At 44.4% G+C, this 13,343-nt stretch overlaps 1 protein-coding gene across 9 annotated transcripts in view; it reads right to left on the bottom strand.

The window, feature by feature from the left end:
- NCAM1 (neural cell adhesion molecule 1) overlaps nucleotides 1-13,343 on the bottom strand; it is a 513,442-nt gene that overhangs the window by 63,266 nt on the left and 436,833 nt on the right. For 8 of the 9 annotated variants that reach the window (XM_063943169.1, XM_063943170.1, XM_063943171.1 and 5 more), the window contains one exon: nucleotides 11,315-11,446. In XM_063943169.1, coding sequence (XP_063799239.1) covers nucleotides 11,315-11,446 — 132 coding nt within the window. Of the gene's footprint in view, nucleotides 1-9,152; nucleotides 9,168-11,314; nucleotides 11,447-13,343 lie in introns of all 9 variants that reach the window. The other variant, XM_063943177.1, reaches the window with a different exon arrangement.

The following is a 13,343-nucleotide window of genomic DNA, read 5'->3' as shown; positions in this document are numbered from 1 at the left end:
CGGCACTGTAAAGGAGACCTTACGTGTGTAAGCATCACTGGTACAGGAGGCATTACATGTGTAAGCGTCACTGGTACAGGAGGCGTTATGTGTGTAAGCGTCACTGGTACAGGAGGCGTTATGTGTGGAAGCGTCACTGGTACAGGAGGCGTTACATGTGTAAGCGTCACTGGTGCAGGAGGCTTTACGTGTGTAAGCATCAGTGGTGCAGGGGGTGTTACGTGTGAGAGCGCCACTGGTACTGGAGGCGTTACATGTGTAAGCGTCACTGGTACAGGAGGTGTTACGTGTGTAAGCATCACTGGTACAGGGAGCGTTACGTGTGTAAGCATCACTGGTTCAGGTAGCATTACCGGTGTAAGCGTCACTGGTACAGGAGGCGTTACGTGTGTAAGCGGCTCTGGTAAAAGAGACGTTACGTGTGTAAGCATCACTGGTACAAGAGGCATTACGTGTGTAAGCGTCACTGGTACAGGAGGCGTTATGTGTGTAAGCATCACTGTTACAGGAGGCGTTACATGTGTAAGAGTCACTAGTGCAGGAGGCATTACGTGTGTAATCATTACTGGTACAGAGGTGTTATGTGTGTAAGCGTAACTGGTACAGGAGGCGTTACATATGTAAGCCTCACTGGTGCAGGAGGCGTTACATGTGTAAGCGTCACTGGTGCAGGAGGCGTTATGTGTGTAAGCATCAGTAGTGCAGGAGGCGTTTCGTGTGTAAGCATCAGTGGTACAGGGGGTGTTACGTGTGAGAGCGTCACTCGTACAGGAGGCATTACATGTGTAAGCATCACTGGTACAGGAGGTGTTACGTGTGTAAGCGTCAATGGTACAGGGAGCGTAACGTGTGTAAGCATCACTGGTTCAGGAGGCGTTACCGGTGTAAGCGTAACTGGTACAGGAGGCGTTACATGTGTAATCGGCACTGTAAAGGAGACATTACGTGTGTAAGCATCACTGGTACAGGAGGCATTACGTGTGTAAGCGTCACTGGTACAGGAGGAGTTACGTGTGTAAGCGTCACTGGTACAGGAGGCGTTATGTGTGGAAGCGTCACTGGTACAGGAGGCGTTACATTTGTAAGCGTCACTGGTGCAGGAGGCTTTACGTGTATAAGCATCAGTGGTGCAGGGGGTGTTACGTGTGAGAGCGTCACTGGTACAGGAGGCGTTACATGTGTAAGCGTCACTGGTACAGGAGGTGTTACGTGTGTAAGCGTCACTGGTACAGGAGGTGTTACGTGTGTAAGCATCACTGGTTCAGGTAGCATTACCGGTGTAAGCGTCACTGGTACAGGAGGTGTTTCGTGTGTAAGCGGCTCTGGTAAAAGAGACGTTACGTGTGTAAGCATCACTGGTACAAGAGGCATTACGTGTGTAAGCGTCACTGGTACAGAAGGCATTACGTGTGTAAGTGTCACTGGTACAGGAGGCGTTATGTGTGTAAGCATCACTGTTACAGGAGGCGTTACATGTGTAAGCGTCACTGGTGCAGGAGGCATTACGTGTGTAAGCATCAGTGGTGCAGGAGGCGTTACGTGTGTAAGCATCAGTGGTACAGGGGGTGTTACGCGTGAGAGCGTCACTGGTACAGGAGGAGGAGGTGTTACATGTGTAAGCGTCACTGGTGCAGGAGGCGTTACCGGTGTGTCACTGGTACAGGAGGCGTTACGCCTGTAAGCGGCACTGGTAAAGGAGACATTACGTGTGTAAGCGTCACTGGTGCAGGAGGCAATACGTGTGTAAACGTCACTGGTACAGGAGGCGTTACATGTGTAAGCGTCACTGATACAGGAGGCGTTACGTGTGTAAGTGTCACTGGTACAGAAGGCCTTACATTTGGAAGCGTCACTGGTACAGGGGGCGTTACGTGTGGGGGCCAGTGCCGTTTCTAGCGGCGGAAGAGCCGTGCAACCGCACAGGGCGCCTGCCGCGGCACTTTGTGTGTCCTTATCTCCTCTCCTCCCTCTTCCCGAGCGCTCCTGCTCGGGGGGGCGGAGTTTTGCGGAATGACGAGTTTGCGTCGTGACGTCACGACGCAAATGCGTCATTCCGCGAAGCCCCGACCCCCGAACAGGAGCGCTCGGAAAGAGGGAGGAGAGGAGATAAGCCTGGAAGGAGGAGGCGGCCGGTGCGAGGCACGTAAGGCGGCCGGACCCGAAGAGCGGGAAGATGTAAGTATTATCTCTCTCTCTCCCCTTTCCTCCCCCCCCCCACTTGACACCTGCCTGCCGCACTGTGTAAAATGGGGATAACTGCCTGCCGCACTGTGTAAAATGGGGATACCTGCCTGCCGCACTGTGTAAAATGGGGGCACCTGCCTGCGTACTGTGTAAAATGGGGATATTTGCCTGCCGCACTGTGTAAAATGGGGATACCTGCCTGCCGTACTGTGTAAAATGGGGATACCTGCCTGCCGTACTGTGTAAAATGGGGGCACCTGCCTACGTACTGTGTAAAATGGGGATACCTGCCTGCCGTACTGTGTAAAATGGGGATACCTGCCTGCGTACTGTGTAAAATGGGGATACCTGCCTGCGTACTGTGTAAAATGGGGATACCTGCCTGCCGCACTGTGTAAAATGGGGATATCTGCCTGCCGCACTTTGTAAAATGGGGATACCTGCCTGCCACACTGTGTAAAATGGGGATACCTGCCTGCCGCACTGTGTAAAATGGGGGCACCTGCCTGCGTACTGTGTAAAATGGGGATATTTGCCTTCCGCACTGTGTAAAATGGGGATATTTGCCTTCCGCACTGTGTAAAATGGGGATACCTGCCTGCCGTACTGTGTAAAATGGGGATACCTGCCTGCCGTACTGTGTAAAATGGGGGCACCTGCCTACGTACTGTGTAAAATGGGGATACCTGCCTGCGTACTGTGTAAAATGGGGATACCTGCCTGCGTACTGTGTAAAATGGGGATACCTGCCTGCCGCACTGTGTAAAATGGGGATATCTGCCTGCCGCACTTTGTAAAATGGGGATACCTGCCTGCCGTGCTGTGTAAAATGGGGGCACCTGCCTGCGTACTGTGTAAAATGGGGATATCTGCCTGCCGTACTGTGTAAAATGGGGATACCTGCCTGCCGCACTTTGTAAAATGGGGACACCTGCCTGCCGCGCTGTGTAAAATGGGGACACCTGCCTGCCGCACTGTGTAAAATGGGGACACCTGCCTGCCGTGCTGTGTAAAATGGGGACACCTGCCTGCCGTGCTGTGTAAAATGGGGGCACGTGCATGCCGCGCTGTGTAAAATGGGGACACGTGCCTGCCGCGCTGTGTAAAATGGGGACACCTGCCTGCCGCGCTGTGTAAAATGGGGACACCTGCCTGCCGCACTGTGTAAAATGGGGACACCTGCCTGCCGTGCTGTGTAAAATGGGGACACCTGCCTGCCGTGCTGTGTAAAATGGGGGCACGTGCCTGCCGCGCTGTGTAAAATGGGGACACCTGCCTGCCGCGCTGTGTAAAATGGGGACACCTGCCTGCCGCACTGTGTAAAATGGGGACACCTGCCTGCCGCGCTGTGTAAAATGGGGACACCTGCCTGCCGTACTGTGTAAAATGGGGGCACGTGCCTGCCGCGCTGTGTAAAATAGGGACACCTGCCTGCCGCGCTGTGTAAAATGGGGACACTTGCCTGCTGTAATGTGTAAAATGGGGACTTTTTTATTTTTATTTTTTTCCCCTGTGGTGGGCGTGACGATATCAGACGAGGCCACGCCCACTTTAATGAGACCACACCCGTTTTAATCAGGCCACACACCCTTGTCGGGAGCGCGCGCGCATGCTTTTTCTTTTTATAGCTATGTGGGGGGAACACGTTATTTTTTTTTTAGCAATGGGGGGGGGGCGCATTTTTAAATCTCGCACTGGGAGCCAAATTGTCTAGAAACGGCCCTGCAGGGGGCGTTACGTGTGGAAGCGTCACTGGTACAGGGGGCGTTACGTGTGCAAGTGTCACTGGTACAGGGGGCATTATGTGTGCAAGCGTCACTGGTACAGGGGGTGTTACGTGTGCAAACATCACTGGTACAGGGGGCGTTACGTGTATAAGCGTCACTTGTACAGGGGCGTTACATATGTAAGCGTCACTGGTACAGGGTGCGTTACTTATGCAAGTGTCACTACTACAGGGGGCGTTACTTGTGCAAGTGTCACTACTACAAGATGTGTTACTTGTGCAAGTGTCACTACTACAGGGGATGTTACATGTGCAAGCGTCACTGCTACAGGGTGCGTTATGTGTGCAAGTGCCACTGCTACAGGGTGCATTACTAGAGCAAGCATCACTGGTACGGGGGCGTTACATGGGCAAGCGTCACTGATACAAGGTGCGTAACGTGTGCAAGTGTCACTGCTACAGGGTGCATTACATGTGCAAGCGCCATTGCTACAGGGGGCGTTACCTGTGTAAGCGTCACTGGTACAGGGGGTGTTACATGTGTAAGCATCACCACTACAGGGTTTATTCTGTGTATAAGCGGCACTGCTACAGGGAATATTATGTGTATAAGCGGCACTGGTACAGGGGGCGTTACGTGTGTAAGCGTCACTGCTACAAGGAGCGTTACGTGTGTAAGCGTCACTGCTACAAGGAGCATCTTGTATAAGCATCACTGCTACAAGGGGCGTTACGTGTGTAAGCGTCACTGCTACAGGGTGCGTTACGTGTGTAAGCATCACTGCGTCTTGTATAAGCGTCACTGGTACAGGGGGTGTTACGTGTGTAGGCGCCACTACTAAGGGGGCGTTGTGTATAAGCGGCACTACCACAGGGGGCATTGTGTGTAAACAGCACTACTACAGGGAGCATTGTGTGTATATGCGTCACTGCTACACGGGGCATTATGTGCGCTGTCCCTTTGGATAGTATGGGAGGGCACAAATTTATAGTTTGCAGGGGGCGCCGAACACACTAGCACCGGCTCTGGTGACACTGATTTCGTTTGCTTGCCCATATGTTGGGTACAGGATCACTAAGAAGTGAATCGATTTCCACATGTGTCTTGCACTGTATTATACTTATCTACTCTCCCAGATTGTTGACACCTTGCTAAAGATGCCACTGGAGTGTTGAAACCAGTAGGTGCTTTACTCTGTAACTTGTCCACAATAGCAACAAGCACCTGGAGTGTATATGACTGTACTGGTTAATGAATTGGATACTGCTGAGCTTTTACAAAGTGCTGCTTATAGACAAGGGGCATTACGGTGTGGTGCATAATGTGTAGGAGGCATTACTATTAGGATGAAAAATGACAGATAATGTAAGAGGCGTGAATCAGGAATTTATTTTCCCAGGTGGTGGCCAATGTCTGGGGGTACAGGATGCAAAACTGGGGTGTAAGGTAGTCGTTTCCTGCAAGACCACAACACTTGTAGTAAGGCCACGCCCCCTTTTGGCACGTACAAACATTTTCACTGTACGCACCGGGAGCCATATTGTCTAGAAACGGCCCTGTATGTGACATTGATGGGACACTTCACCCACTACTAAAGGTATTTATGGCAATCAAAGGCTACCTATAAAAATATACCAGCAATACATAAATTAATCAGCGGATCCCTCAGGAAAATCGGGACACTTCACCCACTACTAAACGGTATTTATGGCAATCAAAGGCTACCTATAAAAATATACCAGCAATACATAAATTAATCAGCGGATCCCTCAGGAAAATCGGGACTCCTTCCTTTACTATATAGATCCTGCAGGAGGGTTAATTGCACACTCAACGCTTATAAGATATATGATTGCATAAGCCCAATTGTTGATATTATATTCATTCAAGTGGACATTTTTATCAGTATGCTTTAATACTGGAAACGTGTTAAAATGTTAATAAATTTAATGTTTTAAATACATTATATCAATTGAGTGACAAAGTTACTGTTTCTTTCCCCATGTTTATAATAGCTGCCACTTTTATATTACGCTCCCGGGTTGTCCTAGAGACCGTGATGGCTCTCCCTGACATCTATAAAAGTAGACAAGTCTCCCGGTGGCCTCACACTGCTGCCGCCAACTCCTGAGTTAGATGAGGGTTCTGGGGCACCTTAAAGATGTGATTTGTGCTGTAGCGCATCTTAACAGCCCCAACTCCTACTTCACAATGCACAGAATCACAACTTTGTATACGGGGTGGGGGGGGGGGGGGAGGACAGGGCCACTATAATGCGATTGTGGCACCATGCACTACACTGCTCACCTAGCTGTACTGTAGTATTATTATTATTATTATTATTATTATTATTATTATTTGAGAGAGGTGTCTGTGATTAGAAAATGTTGCAAAAATACAGCCCCTGGCTGACCATACAGGCACGCATTACCTATTAAGTGTATTAAAGTCCACTATGGCATTGTACATTGTTACATTCCTGCATAATATATACATAAAGCCTCATGTGTTTTATAAATTTATTAAAAAATATTTTCCTCCTGGTGGTGTATAAGTTATAAATGTACCCAGTGCTGCATTTTTCAGCAAAACGTTTGTGCTTTTATAAATAACAATTAAAATATGAGCCTCTCATTAATTGCTCAAAAACTGTTCGAATCAGAACGACATTAATATATTATTATTTTTATAGAAAAGACTTAAAAGCTTTTGTTAATAGGATTATGCTTTGGGAATGCTGTAAATGGCATACATCCCAGAACAATAATTCCTAATGCATACTGTAATTACAAGCATTAATCTATCAGCCCTTACTGACAGCCAGGTGTGACTCATCTAGACATGATCTTACCCAGTCCTATAAATAAAGGGAGCTTGTGTGAGCGATTATCCAGAGAACAGAACAAAAGCCTCTGGCTGACCCTCAGACAGACTCATATCATCTTGGCTTCTTTGCTACTCTATGAAGACATCTTAAATCTTAGTCCACTGTAGGAGTCTTCTTATCCTTTACATGTAGACAGGTTTGCTACTCTATGAAGACATCTTAAATCTTAGTACACTGTAGGAGTCTTCTTATCCTTTACGTGTAGTCAGGATGAAGCCATATTGCTCACAGATCAGAACTTACAAAACTCCCATAAGGGATGGTTCAACACCTTTCTTGTTAGTAATCAATGGCTGCTCTACTTTGGAGATGGGAAAAAGAATCTTAACCAGAACCCTACTGTAATGATCATCCCAATGGCAGAAGAAGACTGCTCCCTTCTAGAACATGAAAGGAGGATCATCAAAGACTGCTGCACACCACAAGTCATTTCTACAGTCCACACAAAACTTGTATGTCCCTGCTAGACGGGAGCAGTCCTGGGTCATTACCTTGGTACAATTGTCTACAGTCTGTGGTTGCTTTTGTAATAACATTCTAAAAAGTACAATTACAAATCCCATCTAACAACAGCAATATATATATATATATATATATATATATATATTTATTTATCTGGGGAGGATGAAGTGATCTATAGAGTAATACTGAAATATGGAAGCATATTTTGCAAATGTTTTTTCCTGTGTTTTATTATCTCTTTTGAAAACACATGAATTGCCTTTTTAATCAACTGCGGTTAAAAGGTACATTAGCAGTTTAAAAGGTTATACACGTATTAACCAGAAATGTACAACGTTTGTCTTAAAAATGCTTTCCTGTGTACCGTATGAGTTTGTGGAATGTAATTATTATGTACTGTAGCAGGTTAAAAGGTTATACAAGTATTAACCAGAAATGTACTCCACAATGTTTGACTGAAAAATTATTTTCTGTGTTCTGTATGAGTTATTGGAATGTAATTATTATTTGCATTTTAGATAATACTGCATTTTTGGCAGATGTAACAAATGTAATTCAAGTGGCAGCTGGGCCGTACTGGGCCACATAGGCACGCTGGAAATTCCCAGTGGGCCCCAACTTCTCCTCTAATGTTCAGTTCCAAACTGTGCACTTGCATTATATATTGTTACTCTAGTACAGGGGAAGATACCTGATACTGCAGGACTATGGATAAACATGGGTGCTTTGTTTCTTTCTATAAAAACTATACAAAGATCTGCCCTCCTGCCAATCAAAATGAACAGTTAGTTTGAAACACAGTACATGGGCCCAGACAACGTAGTATCCATGTTGTTTATGTCCTCTTTAACGGTTGGCCAAGCCTCTTAGGTGTGGGCCCCTACAGTTGCATTCCCCCAGTGGGCCCTTCATACCTCAGTCTGACACTGTCACTTGTAATATTGCACGCCTCTCCCTACTGAATAGAGAGGTATGCTATTCTGTAGTACTGCTGTCTTGTAAAAGTTTTTCTATTGATACCAAACAAAGACAAAGGGGGTTATTCAATTAGCAGGTTATCCGTCAGGGAAAAATGTGCTAGTGTTTGCACCCGCACCACAAACAAAAATGGTTTTCTTACTACAGGAATCACACAGTTTCCACCAGTCTTCCCCAATGTGTTCTAGCACTCTCCCCCAGAAAGGGGGAGTGTCATATAAAAGATATATGTCATTTCTGAGAGAAATGATTGAAAATGACGGATTAATGTAATGGCAGTATTTATATATAAAAATATACAGGTTTGGGGTTTCAATTAGAACAAAGGACATAGTCATCCCCTATAAGTACATACAGTACATGATTTACACAATAACATCTCTAAACCCCACATGTGAACATAGAATTGCATAGGAATACAGCTACATGTTGATGTAAATTCTGGAATTGTTACTTAAAATGTTGTTGCTGGTAATGTTTAAACTAAATAAACACAAAAACCATTTTACAATAATTGAAGACAACCTGTCACCAGTGCAGTAAGGATTATGAATTAACTAATTCCAATTATTTCCATTATTCACCCAACAGAACATCCAGCCAGGAGAGTAAGCTGCAAGTAACCACTCTATTTAAGGCCACCTCTCTCCCTTGCTGTACTTTATATTATTCTATGCTATGTTATAGTATAATAAACAGTGTATGCTGATATAACACCTCTAATTAAAAATAAAGTGTAACCTTTTACAGTTCAGACCTCCTTGTTTCACGATAAAACTCTCTAAAACATTGTCGTTACAACCCAACGCATTTCATATCCTACGTCACCCTAGGAAGTTGTGTGCAGGGATAGTTAGGTTCAGTGATGTAATGGATGTCATGGAAAGAGCGAGAGATTGCAAAGAGGCACTTACGTGACTGTGAAAAATCTGTGGCATTCCAATAGGTTGCAGACAGATGAAAAGGAGAGAGATGATTCGAAATAAAAGAGAATGTAAGTGAGATGGCACCAAAGAAACAACCAAAAGAAAGGATGAGCTTAAATTAAATATGTGAACACACAATGTAATGGAATTAAATGAAAATGAACTCAGAATACATACATCATGAACTGAAAAAAATGACAGAGGCTAGAAATTCATGTTATTTCAGATAATGCTAAATTGTCTCTAAAAACATGGGCTCTATAAATTTTGGTGATTTTACATTTTAAAATCAGAATATTAGTAATGCTAAATAACAACTTGGGTTGTGATGTAAATGAATGCTGATGTCACACTGAAAATTATATGTACAGGCAACACATCAGAATTGCGTAAAAGCACAAGACTAGTAAATTCATAAGGGCAACCCATACTATGTTCTAGATAACCAATGATGCACTTAAGTGCACCTGATCTAATTCGCTGTTATATAAAATGCCTCAAGTTTCTGCAATGTTATTTCCTCCAGAAACAATTATTACTTATGTCTCTTTATTTAAGAGGCATTTCTAGCCTAATTCCAATGTGTATGGGATGGTGGAATTTAGCAATGCTCTAGCAGTATAAACATGGTACCTGGTGCTCTGTCTTGGAGAGAGGATAAAAACAAGTGCAATCATTTTCATCTCTAAGGGGCAGATGTACTTAATCTTGGAGAGTGATGCAGTGGAGGGAGATAAATAACCAACCAACCAACCAACCAACCAACCAACCAACCAATCAGCTTCTGTCATTTATCAAACAAAGTCTGTAACATGGCACGCACTTTATCAATCTCCAAGGCTTAGTACTTCTCCCCCTCAGTTATTTAGACAAATCCTTATTTAATATATAAATTCCCATTGCAGATATGGGCCTGATTCAGAGGTGGACGCAGCTGCAGCCGCAACAGCATCCTTTCTGCAACAGCATCTCCGCCTTTATGTTAATGCAGCGATCAATTCTCAGCCTACTGTCAGTGGCGCTAAAACATTGTGGCACGTACTGAGATGTACCATCGCTGCACCATCGGCCATAACATTGAAGATTGCACCTACCTTATGATAGGGACAATTTTGCCATCTGAACGCGGATGTCTGTGTCAGTGTAACGGCATCTTTAGCCACAATCACTGCCCACAACATGCCTGCGTCTGGCTAGCTACCCATGTTACCTCCATGAAACACCCACCGAAACTACATTTATCTGTGTGGAATTTCGATCTGCGACTTAAAGTGATAACCATCGGGACCACATGCACAGTGTGCCTCAGACGCATACGCAGACTGAAAATATCAGCCACTTGTGTCCATCATTGCTTCTGCGTCCGCCACTGAATCAGGTGGAGATAGCAAGTCCACATTAAGGGGTCGATACAGAGTTGAACACAAGTCGGCCATAATTGCTCTCACATTGCAATGAGTTGAACTAAATGCGTATATAATCCTGTCTGCTGAGCAGAAAGCATCTCTCTGGACCAGCCCTATCCGTATACTTGGTTTCATGGCCGTCATCGTTATCAGTAACATTTGCAAAAAATATGTCTGAAACCGAGCATATGCATGCATATCAGCAACTTTGCATAGTCTGCGGTTCCATCGCCATACCCCTTCTGAACTTAGACTACATAAGAACTCCCCGATACTGCCTGCTTTCACCCCTACAGTTGCAGGTGGAGAGGCATCCAGTTTGCATAGAACTCTGCATCCCCCACTGTTGCGTAAACATTGGTATCAGAGCATTTGCAGAGCTAGATACACTCTGCAAACGGACTTTCATTCAACTCTGGAACAACCCCTAAGTCCCTTGTGGATTATATAAATACCTAAAGCACAAACCATAAGAACAATGCGCCCTGCCTCAATCCCATCTGATGTTATACAATACTGAGTCATTACACTTTCAGTCCTGCTTACATTCATCCAACACTAAATGTAGAGTTTTTTGTGATTACATGTAAAGTATTGTGCAGTAGTTCTACATTGTCTGCTCTTTGTCCTTAGACAATATTTAATATTTATATAACTACTAGACTATAGCAAAATTAATAGTAGTACTTATAAATTGTGTTTACCCAGAGTAATGCAATGTGAATGAGTTTTGGATTAACTTACGAACTGGCTGGGTGATAAATTCAAATGGTTGCGATGATTCTCCGACTCCTTTGCCATTAACGGCTGACAGTTTCACAACGTATGATGTTTCCGGCCTGAGGCCTACGATTGTTAGAGAGCCCTCTGAGCTTTCTGCAAGCAAAGGAGATTTGTGCTTAAGTGAAAGTCTATACTCTCAAAATGAGGACAAAATACAACTAGTCAGGCAAATGACATTGCTACTATTATTACCATCATCAATCAACAGGCTACCAGTAATCCTTTTACTAGTTCATCTCAATCTACTATAGATCACACAAGTAGGTTCTAGTGTAAATACTCAATGGAATTTAATGTCTGCTCATTTGATGAGTTCAAGTCTTCAATTTTCTTTTATAATTGATTTTCTACAATTACTGTATATGCTTAATTTGTAGACATTAGTAATGATAGAGAGAGAGAGAGAGAGAGAGAGAGAGAGAGAGAGAGATTTAACTCCACCCAAAACAAGCATTTAGGTGGCATTCTGTGCAGGACCCTAGAGGTTATTTCACACTCTGGTCCTATGGGGGCCATGCCTCATTGTAAATACTGGGGACCTGTTTACATACCGAAATGTGGCATGACCACTACATCTTCAGGGCATGACAGCTCCATCTTTACAGGCCTGGGCACTAAACAGGCCCAGGAACAGGAACTGTGTAATCACCACCACTACCCTAGTCCCACTTGGTGCCCCTGGTTCCATGAAATAAAGCAGACTCCCCTCTTGTCACACTAGGTGTTCTGGATTGGCTGGTATTCCTGAAGGGTCTAATGACCCCAAGCCAGACTCCTCCTAGTGCTTAGTTTATTGAAACAAGCTGAGTATGTGTCTGTGCCCTTCACCTGAATGGAAAGTTCATGAGGAAAAGGCAGTGACACATGGTTCAAAAAGGCCAAGCAGGAAGAGCAGAAATCATACAAATGAGCAGAAGTTTGTGGTAAAATGTAAGTACTGTAAGCCATTTTAATTTTATCTCAATCTCCATCCAAAATTAAAAACATCGGTCCTTAACCGCTTAACTGACAATTTTTTCCCCAAAAAAACCCTCTGAAATTGTTGTGTTTTTTTTAATTAGTGAATTAGGTGAAGAACATGAATTTAACCCTATCAAAAATTATTTTAGTAAAAAAAATATATATATATTTTTGGTATTGTTTTCAAACATCGAAACATCAATCGGGAACATAGCGACCATCGGAACATCAGAAGCACCGCGACCATCGCGGCTTTCATTTTGAAAGCCGGTACAGCCTCCAGGTACACAGGGGGACTTGAGGGGGTTAATTTACACTCCACGGTGGCTGCTATTGTCTGCAACCGCTGGGGGAGTCCTGCCATGCTGACCGATCAGCAGTGATCGGCAGCAGTAGGGGAGAGTACAGGGAGGCAGCAGTGGAGGAAAGTTTCCCTTCCCTGCCGCTACTAGCACTGTTTATCTGATTGGTTGCATCCTGTGCGACCAGGTCACATAAAGCAGTTGCAGGCATGGTCGCATCTGATGCGACTATGCCAGGCAAGTGGTTAAGTGAGACTATGGAAAATGGCTTACAAAAGATGATCAGCAGATATAATTTGTCTGCTAACAAAAAAAAAGCAGTTAAAAAACATTGAGGTATATTTACTAAGGTCCCGATTTTGACCGAGATGCCGTTTTTTCTTCAAAGTGTCATCTCGGTAATTTACTAAGCAAAAATCACGGCAGTGATGAGGGCATTCGCAATATTTTGGAAGTCCTAGGAAAAAATCACGAATCAATACACCATTGGTCAAATACGCCTGCAATTTGGTAGAAATCGGGAATTTACTAAAAAGTGCAAAACACAAACACTGCCGACAATAGCCAAACACTGCCATGATGAAATACAAATCGTGAAAAAGTGCTAAAAAAAAACAGACCTGCTTTTTTATCCCGTGTTTGTATAGGCATGCACTGATCCATGAGATCCGTGCATGTTTTTCAGTGGGAAGGGGTGGGAAATGTTTTAATTTTTTTTTTTTTAAATT

The sequence above is a fragment of the Pseudophryne corroboree genome, chromosome 10 (assembly GCF_028390025.1).
Source record: "Pseudophryne corroboree isolate aPseCor3 chromosome 10, aPseCor3.hap2, whole genome shotgun sequence".
Taxonomy (NCBI): domain Eukaryota; kingdom Metazoa; phylum Chordata; class Amphibia; order Anura; family Myobatrachidae; genus Pseudophryne; species Pseudophryne corroboree.
This window is presented reverse-complemented; position numbering and strand designations above follow the sequence as displayed.